The sequence below is a fragment of the Lampris incognitus genome, chromosome 9 (genome assembly GCF_029633865.1).
Source record: "Lampris incognitus isolate fLamInc1 chromosome 9, fLamInc1.hap2, whole genome shotgun sequence".
Taxonomy (NCBI): Eukaryota; Metazoa; Chordata; class Actinopteri; order Lampriformes; family Lampridae; genus Lampris; species Lampris incognitus.
This window is the reverse complement of record NC_079219.1, coordinates 28,744,006-28,759,296: the sequence shown is the minus strand read 5'-3', so window position 1 is coordinate 28,759,296 and position 15,291 is coordinate 28,744,006. Positions and strand designations below refer to the sequence as shown.

The following is a 15,291-nucleotide window of genomic DNA, read 5'->3' as shown; positions in this document are numbered from 1 at the left end:
AATGGAACTCAGGTGTGTGGACCAAACGTTGCTCATTGGCAAAACATGTAAAAAGCACTGCCATCAGAGAAACTCACAGGATGTTGGAGACCATCAGCAGCAGACTGTGAAATATCTTGGAATGTGACTGCATATTCGGCCATGGCAAAAGACTATAGCAAACACTGTCAAAACCACTATACTTTAGTCTGAGAACTTGAAATGACAGAGAGATTACACTGAGGGATCAGCAAGGGGTCAAGTTAAAATAAAACAGGGCCACAACCACTCTTTCCTTGGCAGACTATGACTACTAAAAAGATTATGGTAAAAAGACAGGCACTTACATGAAACTTCTCTTTTAACTGACATAGTGTCATATTGCAGTCGACAGCAATCCCCCCCCCCTTTTCTCCTCATGTATCCGACCAATTACCCCACTCTCCCGAGCTGTCCCAATAGGTGCTCCACCCCCTCTGCTGATCCAGGGAGGGCTGCAGACTACTACATGCCTCCTCCGATACATGTGGCATCGCCAGACAATTCTTTTCACCTGACAATGAGGAGTTTCACCAGGGGGATGTAGCGTGTGGGAGGATCATGCTATTCCCCCCAAGTTCCCCCTCCCCCCCCGAACAGGTGCCCCGACCGACCAAAGGAGGCGCTAGTGCAGCAACCAAGACACATACCCACATCTGACTTCCCACCCGCAGACACAGCCAATTGTGTCTGTAGGGACACCCGACCAAGCCGGAGGTAACACGGGGATTCAACCCGGCGAGCTCCATGTTGGTTGGCAACGGAATAGACTGCCATGCCCCTCTGTCAACAATTATTTAACATTAAATTGAAAGAAAATAATATACATGCGATCAAACACCCATTCTATTGTCAACCAGAGGTACTCTTCAGCAATCACCTCAAAAATATGCATGTGCACACAATGCCTTTGATTGCTGCCTGTTATTTTCTCCTCAGGGTGACTCAGAATAACAGTACACAGAGAATGTCTCCTCTCCTAGGATAAAAATACTCACTGGAGAAGTCAATGGCAAAGCCGGACTTGGTGATGTAGAAGTCTGTCTCAAACTGAATGGTGACCAGGTTGAGGGTGGAGTGGATCCCCTCAGGCAGCAGGGAACCGCTCACCTCCTTCAGCGACATTTCGTTCTCAGGCGGTCCATCCCAAACCTTCAGGATGTCATGGGATGCCTCTGTGTCGAACGCTAGGAACTTGAGACTGGGAGAAAGGTATGAAGGGGTTTGTTCAGCTCAAGATGTGATCAGCTCAGTTCAAGTAAAGTCAGTTCACTTTAGCTAAGGAGGTAAGCAAAACGGGTGCTACACAATTGATATAGCAGTAAGCTGTGATGTCGAATCAAAGCAAAATATATCAATTTATTATTTGGTCTAAATTTGGTAATTCAACTCAGTTTCTGTCAGTTATTAACAAAAGATTAAACACTTGTCTATAATCTCACTAAGAGATAGCCAAAGGCAGCTCTTCTGACAATGACTTGAGATTATCTTTCAAAAATCATACAATCTTTGTTTCAACTTATGGATTTTATTTCACAGTTGGGCAAAGAGCTCTGAATCCCCCCCAAAACGTTCCCATATCCCCAAATCCGTGTGGATGCTGTCACATTGTCTACAAAGTCCCTCTCCCATCCATTGTTAAGACGCAGCTGCAGGCTATTTCTCTTGATGACATCTAGCTTTTGAAAAGACATTTTCATGCTCAAAATCTAAACTAAATTGTCCAATATCAGAGCAAAACAATTTTAGTTTCCTTTTTTTTTCTTTTAGCCATTTGAAGTCATGTCAACTGAGGATTGTATCAGTTGACTTCAGTCTTATTTAAGTGATGTCCCATCAGTCCAGTCCGGGACCTTGTTTTCATGTGCGGTTGTTTTCATGTGTCAACCTTACCCATCCATATCTGGGAACTGTAGGTACACAGTAAAATATCAATCAAAACTCTTTTAGTTCCATTTCGCCAAATTCATAAATCCCCAAATATATCCCATTTAAGATCACTGTTGAAATACATAAACGTAGGCTTAAAAAATTAAAACTTGGGAAATATGTTATTTAAATCTCAAGCACATTATAAATATATATATATATATATATAGCGTTTTTTTCCAAAACCATCATTCGTGTTGAGTGCTCGACTAATGAGGAGTGGAATATCAACACGGATACAGGAAAAAAAGATTTTAATGCATGCCAGTTATATAGATAATATAACTATATAACTATATAACTATATATAACTATGCACACACATATATATATATACACATATATATGTGTGTGTGTGTGTGTGTGTGTGTGTGTGTGTGTGTGTATGTATGTATGTATGTATGTATGTATGTATGTATGTGTGTATGTATGTATATATACATACACTACCGTTCAAAAGTTTGGGATCACATTGAAATGTCCATATTTTTGAAGGAAAAGCACTGTACTTTTCAATGAAGATAACTTTAAACTAGTCTTAACTTTAAAGAAATACACTCTATACATTGCTAATGTGGTAAATGACTATTCTAGCTGCAAATGTCTGGTTTTTGGTGCAATATCTACATAGGTGTATAGAGGCCCATTTCAAGCAACTATCACTCCAGTGTTCTAATGGTACAATGTGTTTGCTCATTGGCTCAGAAGGCTAATTGATGATTAGAAAACCCTTGTGCAATCATGCTCACACATCTGAAAACAGTTTAGCTCGTTACAGAAGCTACAAAACTGACCTTCCTTTGAGCAGATTGAGTTTCTGGAGCATCACATTTGTGGGGTCAATTAAACGCTCAAAATGGCCAGAAAAAGAGAACTTTCATCTGAAACTCGACAGTCTATTCTTGTTCTTAGAAATGAAGGCTATTCCATGCGAGAAATTGCTAAGAAATTGAAGATTTCCTACACCGGTGTGTACTACTCCCTTCAGAGGACAGCACAAACAGGCTCTAACCAGAGTAGAAAAAGAAGTGGGAGGCCGCGTTGCACAACTGAGCAAGAAGATAAGTACATTAGAGTCTCTAGTTTGAGAAACAGACGCCTCACAGGTCCCCAACTGGCATCTTCATTAAATAGTACCCGCAAAACACCAGTGTCAACATCTACAGTGAAGAGGCGGCTGCGGGATTCTGGGCTTCAGGGCAGAGTGGCAAAGAAAAAGCCATATCTGAGACTGACCAATAAAAGAAAAAGATTAAGATGGGCAAAAGAACACAGACATTGGACAGAGGAAGACTGGAAAAAAGTGTTGTGGACGGATGAATCCAAGTTTGAGGTGTTTGGATCACAAAGAAGAACGTTTGTGAGACGCAGAACAAATGAAAAGATGCTGGAAGAATGCCTGACGCCATCTGTTAAGCATGGTGGAGGTAATGTGATGGTCTGGGGTTGCTTTGGTGCTGGTAAGGTGGGAGATTTGTACAGGGTAAAAGGGATTCTGAATAAGGAAGGCTATCACTCCATTTTGCAACGCCATGCCATACCCAGTGGACAGCGCTTGATTGGAGCCAATTTCATCCTACAACAGGACAATGACCCTAAACACACCTCCAAATTGTGCAAGAACTATTTAGAGCAGAAGCAGGCAGCTGGTATTCTATCGGTAATGGAGTGGCCAGCGCAGTCACCAGATCTGAACCCCATTGAGCTGTTGTGGGAGCAGCTTGACCGTATGGTAGGCAAGAAGTGCCCATCCAACCAATCCAACTTGTGGGAGCTGCTTCTGGAAGCGTGGGGTGCAATTTCTCCAGATTACCTCAACAAATTAACAGCTAGAATGCCAAAGGTCTGCAATGCTGTAATTGCTGCAAATGGAGGATTCTTTGACGAAAGCAAAGTTTGATGTAAAAAAAATCTTATTTCAAATACAAATCATTATTTCTAACCTTGTCAATGTCTTGACTCTATTTTCTATTCATTTCACAACATATGGTGGTGAATAAGTGTGACTTTTCATGGAAAACACAAAATTGTTTGGGTGATCCCAAACTTTTGAACAGTAGTGTACATACATACATACATACATACATACACACACACACACATACACACATACATATATATATATATATATATATATATATATATATATATACACACTGTATACTATATATATATATACTATATATATATATATACATATACATATACATATATATATTTAACTTTGTTAACATAAACACTGAGCGGTAGGGAAAGTGCTCAACAAATAAGGAGCAAAATAATCCAGTGAGTCAAATAAATTCTTTATGAGCCAGTTCAAGCCTGTTTCATGCCATAAGTAATCGTCAGCTGTGTGTGTGTGTGTGTGTGTGTGTATATACACACCCCACCCATTTCTCCCCAGTCGAACCCGTCCAATTACCCTACTCTTCCGAGCCATCTTAGTCGCTGCTCCACCCCCTCTGCCAAGCCGGGGAGGGCTGCAGACTACCACATGTCTCCTCTGATACATGTGGCGTTGCCTGCCGCTTCTTTTCACCTGACAGTGAGCAGTTTTGCCAGGGGGACGTAGTGCGTGGGAGGATCATGCTATTCCCCCCAGTTCCCCCCAGCCCCTCCCCCCCAAACAGGTGCCCTAACCGACCAGAGAAGGCGCTAGTGCAGCGACCAGGACATATACCCACATCCAGCTTCCCACCCACAGACACGGCCAATTGTGTCTGAAGGGATGCCCATCCAAGCTGGAGGTTACACGGGAATTTGAACTGACGATCCCCAAAGCACATTTTATAATTAATGATATCAAGTCATTTAGCATACTCAACTTCAAAACATATTTAAAAAATTGACGAATGCAAACACACAGATATGGACACACACACACACAAACACACACACACATACAAATAATTATTAATATGCATACAGATACTTTAAGTTTTAGCTTGTTCAGTACCTTACAATGTTGCCAGAGTTGACCTCAATCGTCCACTTGCATCTTAGGTTGTTGTCATATGGGAATGGATAACCAGGAGAGAGGATACGCCCTGTAGACTCATCCTTAAAACTGCCACCACACTCCGCTGCTCTCACACACACACACACACACACACACACACACACACACATACACACACACACACACCATTGCTTACAGGTAATGGTGTTAATGCTACGACAAGCACTTCAGGATGCAAAACTTTTGTCTCTAAGTATAACTGTATACCTCTTAATGATGCCATTAATCATTAATAAACTTTAAAACATGAATATGCCATGAAAAAAAAATATATATGTTGGGCTTTACAGTATAGGGAAGGACATTACTACAAATGTTAATGAATAAAGTCTCATTATTCAATCAATGCGATTTCTCCCCTGGTTATCATCTAGCTATTTATAATGCAGAACAAAAGCACTTAATTAATGGGAGAATTACATCAGATGGCCACAGTGGCAGACTATAATCAGTATCATAACAAGAAGTAGATGTAAGACTCTTCAACAGGAGTCCAGAAATGTGGCCAAGGAGAAATGGCTAAAAATCCCACTTCACATTCAACTCACAGATAGAAAACCAGCTATTAATATCAACTAATCAATAACACAACTCTGTTAAACAGCTAATCAATTGAAATGAATAAGCGCCATTTTTTTTACCTACATCTGTGATCACAGCAGACATGCTGCAGTGCTAGAGGCCCTTTTTCCCCGGGCCGGAAGGAACACATATTTCGTTGGAAAAGGCAATAGGACGTGGTGGCATTTAAAGTGCAATTCTGAACATGGACGGAATTTGAAAATCATTTATTTACCCTAATCCATCACTGCTGGACATCAGCAGACAGACATCACCTCAAAACACTTTCCAGACTCGAGCAACATGCAGATAATAGCTTCATCATTTCTTTCTCTCTCTCTCTCTCTCTCTCTCTCTCTCTCTCTCTCTCTCTCTCTATCTCTCTGTCTCACTCAGCATTTTTCTTACTAATGTACAGCCCAAAATTTACATTATGCCTCAGCTTCTGTTGGCATGAATGTATTATTTCGTAATCATGTGCCTACTTTTGTTTCCAGGAAATGGCTAAATGACATGGAATAGGAGGAGTAAGAGACGACCAAGTCGAAAGAACAATGCATTAAGAACTCAATAGTCTTTCGTACTGCTTCGCAATAATGCAGTAATTGAAAGCTGGCTTTGCATTTGAGAACACACATGGAGGTCAGTGATTCACATAAAACATCAGGGGCATTTTGTATTTTCTGACAAAATGACAAGCGATGCATTTTCTATCAATAGAGTCCAATTAGGTGGACATCATGTAGGACTAAATCCTCAGGATTAACGCTGAGCATGGTAATGTTGACACTGTGCCTTGACTGAATAGTAATATAAACAGTCACAGAGAGGGGAAAAGATACAGTGAGAGAGAGAGAGAGAGAGAGAGAGAGAGAGAGAGAGAGAGAGAGAGAGAGAGAGAGAGAGAGAGAGAGAGAGAGAGAGAGAGACAAAAGAAAGGATGGCTGACACTATGAAAAAGTGAGCAAGAGAATCGGGGGGGGCAGACAGACAGACAGAGACAGAGAAACAGAGAGAGAGAGAGCATGCCTCATGGTGAGGGTATGCCTCAGATGGACAGAGAGAGGAGAACAGAATGAGTGGCTTAGACAGAAAGGGAAGCTGAGAGAGACAGTGAGACAAAAACACAGCAGGATTACCTATGCATGATGGGAGGTTGTTGTCCCATGCCCTTCTCTCACCAGTCATACACTCGAGTATGCCACTGCCATGCAGGGTGTAACCTTGGTCACAGCCGTACGTGATGGCACTACCCGCAAAGTGACCCTGGTCGCTGATTTTGAAGCCAAACTGCGGCACCCCTGGATCATCACAGTGGGACAGCTCAAAACCTAGAGGAGCAGGATGATGGGAAGGCAGATCGAAGGAGGGAGGGGAGGATAAAGAGATAAAGTGTTCGAAGAATGTATTATATCTTTTTGACACGCATACCAGAATGGCAGACACACATACACACAACCAAACAAAACTGTTTGTCAGCATGGAAATCCACAGGAGAACATCTTTATTTTAAATCGGCATCATATTCCCATTTATCCGCATTGTAAAGACCTATTGATTAAACTTTGGGAATAAATTTCCAGTTGAGGACTGATGAGGATTGGATTTATATTACTTGGCAGTAAAAGACTCTTTCTAGACAGAGTACAATTAGGTCTCCACAATTAAATGTTCAATTGAGTGTGAATATTAACCAGGATTGAGAAATAGCATTTGCAACTCATAACAGTTTGGGGATGAGACAAAGTAAATAAAACAAAATAAACAGCCCTAAATGAGAGGATGTTACAATAACGCTGCGCTTGATCTTGACCGTGGCCTCTTGCCTCCCTTCCTCTGGTTCAGGTAGTATATGACACGTGGTTTTATGCAGCACCCATGACTGCACAACGCACATAAACCCAGCAAGCCTGAGTTATGCTCTCCTCTCACAGCAAGGCCCCTGTCCATGCCAGATGTTATGGCAGTATTACAAGTGTCATGCCCAGTATAAATCTCAGATGGTTTCTGCTCACATTTAGAAAATTACCTCAGCACATTGGATGGAGGAGTCCTAAGATTATGGTCAGATTTCATGTTCAGACAAGATTTAAGTTGCCTTTATGCACCTCCCCCTTGTTCTCCTCACCATTTGTGCATCAGTCAAACCTTTCAGTGAAAATAGCATTTTTTTCTGGCAAAAAAAGACTTGGTAAAAATTGTGCCACAAGTTGGATTAGGTGCAATTTTACTCAAAGCCTTTTTACCCTTGTGCACTTTCTTGCTAAACATCTGAATTGAAATGTAATTATGCTTAATTAGGAATAATTCTACATTTTAGAAAGGCAGATGCAACAATGCCATCATTTCTCTGAACTAATTGTGGTTGCTGTCATATGTCAATGATAGTTTATTCAATTACTGAGTACATACTTTTCTGATTAATGTAGGCCCACTTATCACCTGTGCTATTAGCAAACATACAAAAAAGTAGATCTGCAAAATCAAACAGCAGAATTATAATAAAAATTGTATATTCTGTCAGCACTAATAACGGACCTCTTGGTAACTGGATGGTGAGTATGTGCATAAACCTAATATTACCCATGCATATATTACAGTACCTAGTTAGTGAAAAATAGCTAATTAATCAATGCTTTGTTTTATTTGCTAGGGCATTGCTTTGCCATTTCCCTATACTATACAACTAACTATCCTTAATTCTACCTTAAACCTACTGGAAAACAAACTAATTACAAGAAAATCCATCCATCCATTATCCAAACCGCTTATCCTGCTGTCAGGGTCACAGGGATGCTGGAGCCTATCCCAGCAGTCATTGGGCGGCAGGCAGACACCCTGGGCAGGCTGCCAGGCCATCACAGGGCACGCATGCACGTGGGCGCATGCGCACAAACACACACACACACACACACACACACACACACACACACACACACACACACACACAAGACACACAAGACACACATTCACACCGAGGGACAATTCAGTATGGCCAATTCACCTGACCTACACGTCTTTGGACTGTGGGAGGAAACCGGAGCACCTGGAGGAAACCCATGCAGACACGGGGAGAACATGCAAACTCCACACAGAGGATGACCCGGGATGACCCCCAAGGTTGGACTACCCCGGGGCTCGAACCCAGGACATTCTTGCTGTGAGGCGACTGCGCTAACCACTGCGCCACCGTGCCGCCCAATTACAAGAACAGCTGAAGATAAATCACAAACATACTATGAATTGGAGTGTATAATGCAGTGTCACCAAAACATTTCTCTCATCACTACAATGGATTAGAAACAGTTACCAATTGGGAGAGCAAAAACCTTCTATTACTGCCCCCCTTGCTGCAGTGACTCAAACTTCCGACACGCAAAGGCATATAAACATACACAAACTCGCAGACAAATGCACCAATTTCACACAATCTAAACTATACTATATTTCACCTGTTTTAACAAGGTACATTAAAGACAACATGAAATGAAAATCCACTCTTTTACCTTGTTCGCTCATTTCTACGGTCATATGCACCTATTCAACAACTTGTGCCGAAAAAAAAAAAGAAAAAAATTCACAAACATTACACTTCATTATTTTACATCAAAATCTGATTTACCTAAATGTCGTCTTAAACAACAAAGTTTATGTGATTGTATCGCCAAGTCCGAGTGGGCGGGCTAACAACATTCCAACCAATAACATCATAAAATGCTTTGCACGATCCAATGAAATCCTGAAGGATGATGACAATTTATTTCGTACACGTAAATAAGAAGGATATAACATATAGACAAGGCTCAGCGTTTTTGGTTTTTATTTTTCAAAGCCATCCATCATGCCAAATTTTGCCACAACAGGACACTGTTACATAACCTCACATGAACAGGAACAACTTTTGGATCCATGGAAATATAAAATCCAAGTGAAAATCAGTTTAAACCGATCTGCTCCTCTTAAAATAATCTGGGTATTTTTCAGTGAAAATCGGTAAAAACCGAAAACGCTGAGCCTTGCACATAGATAAGCCATTGCCAATAATCTGAAGTGATCAACAAATCCACACATCGAACTCAGCAAACAAATCTCCATCTACTATATCAGATTATTTGTTACATGTTGGAAAAGGAGTAGGAGGAAGTCTATTCATTTTTTTTCTACCCCTTCTCACCTACTCTTATGTTAAATCAAGTACTGTACATTTCAAACTCAATTCCCACTGTACTGTGTAGTTCAAATTTAATGCAAGTTGTGCTGCACAATACAAACTCGACGACTGTGAACAATAAGAGAACGAAAGAAAAAAACACGAGAAAGAGAAAAAAAACATCCTAAGAATAAACATCTCAATGCTACGTACAACCCGAATATCCACTCGGTGTGACAGAAAGAAATTTTTTTTTAATTTTAATAAGAAATGTTTAGATAAATAAAACTTAGACCACTGACACAACTCTTCACCGTCCCTATAGCTCTTGATAATCAGTCCGTTGTACTTCTTCGTGTGCAATGTTTGTACTTTGTTTGAGTTCCATGATCAAATCACATCCCTCCCTATGTTTTGTCCCATCCTGATATCCTGTTTTACTTGGAAGTGCATCACGTTACGAAAGCAAGATATGCTCTGAGTGTCGTTTTGCATTGTCTTAAGCAGGTATAGACACTAACTGCAGCAGAGGAAAGAAGTGATGAGGGCGAGAGTTACGCATGGAAAGAGCAACACAGACACAGAGCGAGAGAGAGAAAGAGAGGAGCTAATTTTCTCCCTGAAATAGACCAGAAGTGCCATGTTGTGTCCAATAAGTACTTTGACAGTGAAGGAGACAGTGGAAAAAGATGAGGGACAATTAAAATTGCGTTTAAATTCTTCTTTCCATAGGCAAGTGAAGAGAGAACTCCTGCACACTATCCTTTTACCTGCAATACACTTTTATCATGAGATACAATGTTTCGGTCCTTAGACCTTCATCAGGTAAAGCCGAGGAACAAAGAACATTCCAGAAAGATATAGCCAACACCTCCTCAGGTAAGGCCTATCAGGGACCATCAGAATCAGAAATAGAATCGATTTTATTGGCCAAGTGTGCATGCATGAGGAATTAGACTCTGGCACACAGCAGCTTCTAGCACTTGCAGAAAAAGGAAAAAATAAAAACTGTCAGCCGATCAGTCCCAGAGTCTGTATGCATTCAGCTAATTAGAAGGCAAAACCTACTATCAAAGATGGACATTCCACAATCTATAATGGACAGAAACAACAATTTATATAAAAACATTGAATAATATAATTAAAGTTCAAATAAATTTATCCAAAATCATCTCTTCCATAATTACATAATGATCTCAGGGTAACACTATCATAATTTCACTGTTTGGGCTACCCTATAAATATGCCTCTAACTAGGCAGTAGGTTACCACAACACAAGAATTTATATAGCCACATTCAGTCATATAATAGCAGAAACAGGAAATAGGAAAAAATTAAAAAAACACACATACAAAAAAAAAATTTGAATCTCACTATTGAAATAAATACATACATATAGGGACGATTTCATTTCTGATTTTGATATACTTTATTAATCCCGTGGGGAAATTATACTCTGCATTTAACCCATCCCAGCTGTGTAGCTAGGAGCAGTGGGCAGCCGCCGTGCAGCACTCGGGGACCTACTCCAGTTCTTCTTGCCATACCTTATTCAAGGGCACAGATAGGAGTATTAACCCCAACATGCATGTCGTTTTGATGGTGGGGGAAACTGCAGCACCCGGATAAAACCCACCGCAGACACGGGGAGAACAAACAAACTCCAAACACAGAGGAAGACCTGGAATGACCCCCAAGGATGGACAACCCTGGGGTTCGAACTCAGGACCTTCCTGCTGTGAGGCGACAGTGCTAACCACTGCGCCACCGTGTTGCCAGATGATGAAGACAATGTGCAAAGATCATCCAAACCAGGGATTCAATACCTGGGCAAATAGAAGAAAAGCCATCATAAGTGGATAAATCTATAAATCTAATAACAATCAAAAAGGACTCTGTCCTGACTGATGCCATTCAAAACTTGTATTCACAGCATCACATTAAGTAGCAACTCATCATTAAAACCTATGGTAGACAATGTCTGCAATGTGAAGATCCAAAAAAACTTCACGCTTCTTCAGTAACAAGTCATGGTCACCACTTCTAGGTGGCACCTTTAGCTTCTCTATACCATAAAATCATAAGGAAGAGATGTGGCGCTTTGTAACATTAAAGGGCATAGCAACAACTGAAAAACTTCTTTTCCCATAACAATGAGGCTGCAATTACAACTCCTCCTTCCCCCTTTAGGCCCTAAGAACAAGTTTTGCCCCAAGGTGTCTAATGCTTTCATTAATACTTTTTGTCGTATGGTATAACATGACACAATAAACACTTATCTAGTAAAGAAAGAGTAGCATTGACAGAGCTAATGAATTCTGAGGATGTGATAACCAAACAGGCTGACAAGGGCGGGGCAATCTGTGTCCAAGATGCAGTTAAATATCAAGCTGAAATCCTCTCCTAACTATCTGATGAGAAATGTTATAATAAATTGAAGTCTGACTCAACCGATTCATTTTAAAAAAAAGTGTGTTTCCTACTTGGGAAAGACTAAACATAAGAGCTGAGCTTCAAATCTCAATTTGACTTTTTACATAGCCAACATCCCATTCGACCTGTATTCTACATCCTTCCTAAGACACAGAAGTCATTAGTGAATCCCCCAGGTTGTCCTATAGTGGCTCAGGCCAGTGCTTTGTTGTATCCCTTGTCAGAATTTATAGATTTTTACATAAAACCTTTTGCACCACAGACCTTACCGTCTTATATTGAAGATGCTACAGACTTTATAAATAAGATCTCTAATCTTAATGATATTCCCAGATGATGCTATTTTATTAAACCTAGATGTGGCAAGCCTGTATACCAATATAAGACATGGAGGTGGTCTTGAGGCCCTTAACTTCTTTTTACAGAATCAAGACAACACAGTTATCCCCTTAATGAGTTGAATGAGTTGATCATTCTTGATTTGACAGATTTTTTATGAAATATAATTACTTTTGTTTTCATAATGACTTCTTTCTGCAGACATCTGGCATGAGCATGGGTTCGATTTGTGCCCCGAATTACATGAATCGATAAATGGGTTTCTTTGCAAAGGCTTTTGATTCCAACCAAGACAAGAATAGCCACTTGGATATAATATTGAAATGAACTATTATATTGATGACATTTTCTGTATTTACCAGGGTAATATTGATGAACTGAAAGATTGTCTTACTCCGTTTAACATTTTCAATTGTAACTTAAATTTCACTATGGACTATAGTCAAGTCAAGTCAAGTCAAGTCAGGTAAATTCTATTTGTGTAGCCCAATATCACAAATTACAAATTTGCCTCAAGGGGCTTTACAGCAACACAACATCCTGTCATTAGACCCTCGCATCAGATAAGGAACAACTCCCTAAAAAAAATACTTTAACGGGGAGAAAAAATAGGACAAAATCTCAGGGAGAGCAACAGAGGAGGGATCTCTCCCCCAAGATAGTAAAGAAAAGAAACACTTTTTAGACATGGGGGTTATGAGAAGATTCAAGATTCAAGATTTAGTTTATTGTCATTTTCACTATGCACCTGCACACATAAATAAAAATGAAATGCCGTTTCTCCCAGCTCACAGCAGTGCAACAGAGAAGACAAAAATACACATCCAAAAATTCCCTAAAAACAATACCACTAAAAACATAAAAACAGACAGAACAAAACAAAAAAGCACAAATAACAACACAGTCCATTCAAGAAGAGCTGGTACGTTATCCACAACCCCGAATATGAAGGAGACAGATGAAAACACACTTTTATACGCCACCAGCTCTCACCCCACACCTCTGAAGAGGGGTCTCCCTAAACGCTAATTATATAGATTAAGAATGATTTGTCACTCTACAGAAGATTTTATGGAAAAAACTAGTGAAATGAAATCATGGTTTGTTCAATGAGGATCTCATATACCTTCGGTGGAGCAAGCATACAACACAGCACTCCAAAACAAGAAGTTCTCTGTTACATGCATGACTATACGTATATTCTCTCAACTCAAATGTCATTATAAGTCGGTTTTTAAAAAGCACTGGCACATTCTAATGTCAGATCCAGAACTATCTGCTGTCTTTCAAGAACCCCCCCCCCCATTGTTTTTAAACAAAGCTCTCAGGAAAGGCTAGGAAGTTTTGGGAATCTTGTGTTTTTTCTTTAGAGGATGAAACTGAGGATAATGGGGAGGGTGGAGTTGATGTTTTTGCTTTTTGTCTTTATCTATTTTGTCTTGTTTAGCTGTATTAAGGTTGTCTATACTTACACAATTAATTCAAAGGTATCAAAAAATGTATAAATTTGGGCGTCCAGGTAGCATAGCAGTCCATTTTGTTGCCTGCCAACATGGGGTCGCCGGTTCGAATCCCCATGTTACCTCCAGCTTGGTTGGGCGTCCCTACAGACACAATTGGTTGTGTCTGCAGGTGGGAAGCTGGGTGTGGCTATGTGTCCTGGTCACTGCACTAGCGCCCTCGCTGGTCGGTTGGGGCGCCTGTTCAAGGGGGAGGGGGAACTGGGGCGAATAGTGTGATCCTCCCATGCGCTACATCCCCCTGGTGAAACTCCTCACTGTCAGGTGAAAAGAAGTGGCTCGCGACTCCACACGTATAGGAGGAGGCATGTAGTAGTCTGAAGCCCTTTCTGGATCGGCAGAAGGGGTGGAGCAGAGACCAAGACAGCTCAGAAGAGTGGGGTAATTGGCCGGATATAAGGGGGGGTTTAAAAAAAAAGTATAAATATGATTCTTCATATTTCCCCCTTCTATGAATTTAGATGGTGATACCTACACCCTCAACTTTAGAACCTAATGGTTGCCATATTAACTTTATCAGCTGGAATGTTAGGGGACTTAACCACTCTATCAAATGTAATAAAGTATTCCCTCATCTTTCACACCTCAAAGTAAACATCGCCTTTCTTCAAGAAACACACCTAAAAAAAATATAGACCACCCCAAAATTAGGGAAAATAATGGGTAAGGCAAATGTTCCATTCTAAATTCAATAGCAAAGCAAGCAAGCAAGCAACATTTTATTTACATAGCACTTTTAAAAACACTGTTGCAACGTGCTTCGCACTCAATACACAAAATACGAATAAATACATAAAATAAATTGAATGAATATAAAACATGGCATAGGGAGTAACAGACCAAGCTAAGAACATACCAAAACAGGAGGCAGGAGTGGGGATCTATAAAAAGGCTTGCCTGAAAAGGTGGGTTTTTAGAAGCTGCTTAAAACAGCCCAAATATTCGGCAAATTTAATGGATTGGGGAGATTATTCCTGAAGCTTGGGCTAAAACTGCAAAGGCGTGGTCACCTTTAGTTTTCCAGCTGGACTGAGGGATGGATAAAAGGCCGAGGTTTGAGGACCGGAGTGGTCGGGAAGTGGAATGAGAAGATCGGAAATGTAAATGGGGGCTAGATCATGCAGTGCTTTGAATGTAATCAATAAGATCTTATATTCTGAATTTTATGGGAAGCCAATGGAAGGATGCAAGAATATGGGTAATATGGGACCTACAGTTAGTAGTGTAGCAGCTGCATTCTGAACCAACTGTAGAGGATTTAAAGTAGCTTGGACAAAAAGCTAGGGGTACTGCAATCCTTACTCATAAATCTACTCCATTT

At 40.5% G+C, this 15,291-nt stretch overlaps 1 protein-coding gene across 1 annotated transcript in view; it reads right to left on the bottom strand.

Annotated features, from left to right (window-relative positions):
- The window catches only part of LOC130118211 (CUB and sushi domain-containing protein 3-like), a 473,370-nt gene that overhangs the window by 255,065 nt on the left and 203,014 nt on the right, over positions 1-15,291 (bottom strand). The window contains 3 exon segments of the mRNA XM_056286604.1: positions 1,017-1,219; positions 4,904-5,030; positions 6,667-6,858. Coding sequence (XP_056142579.1) covers positions 1,017-1,219; positions 4,904-5,030; positions 6,667-6,858 — 522 coding nt within the window.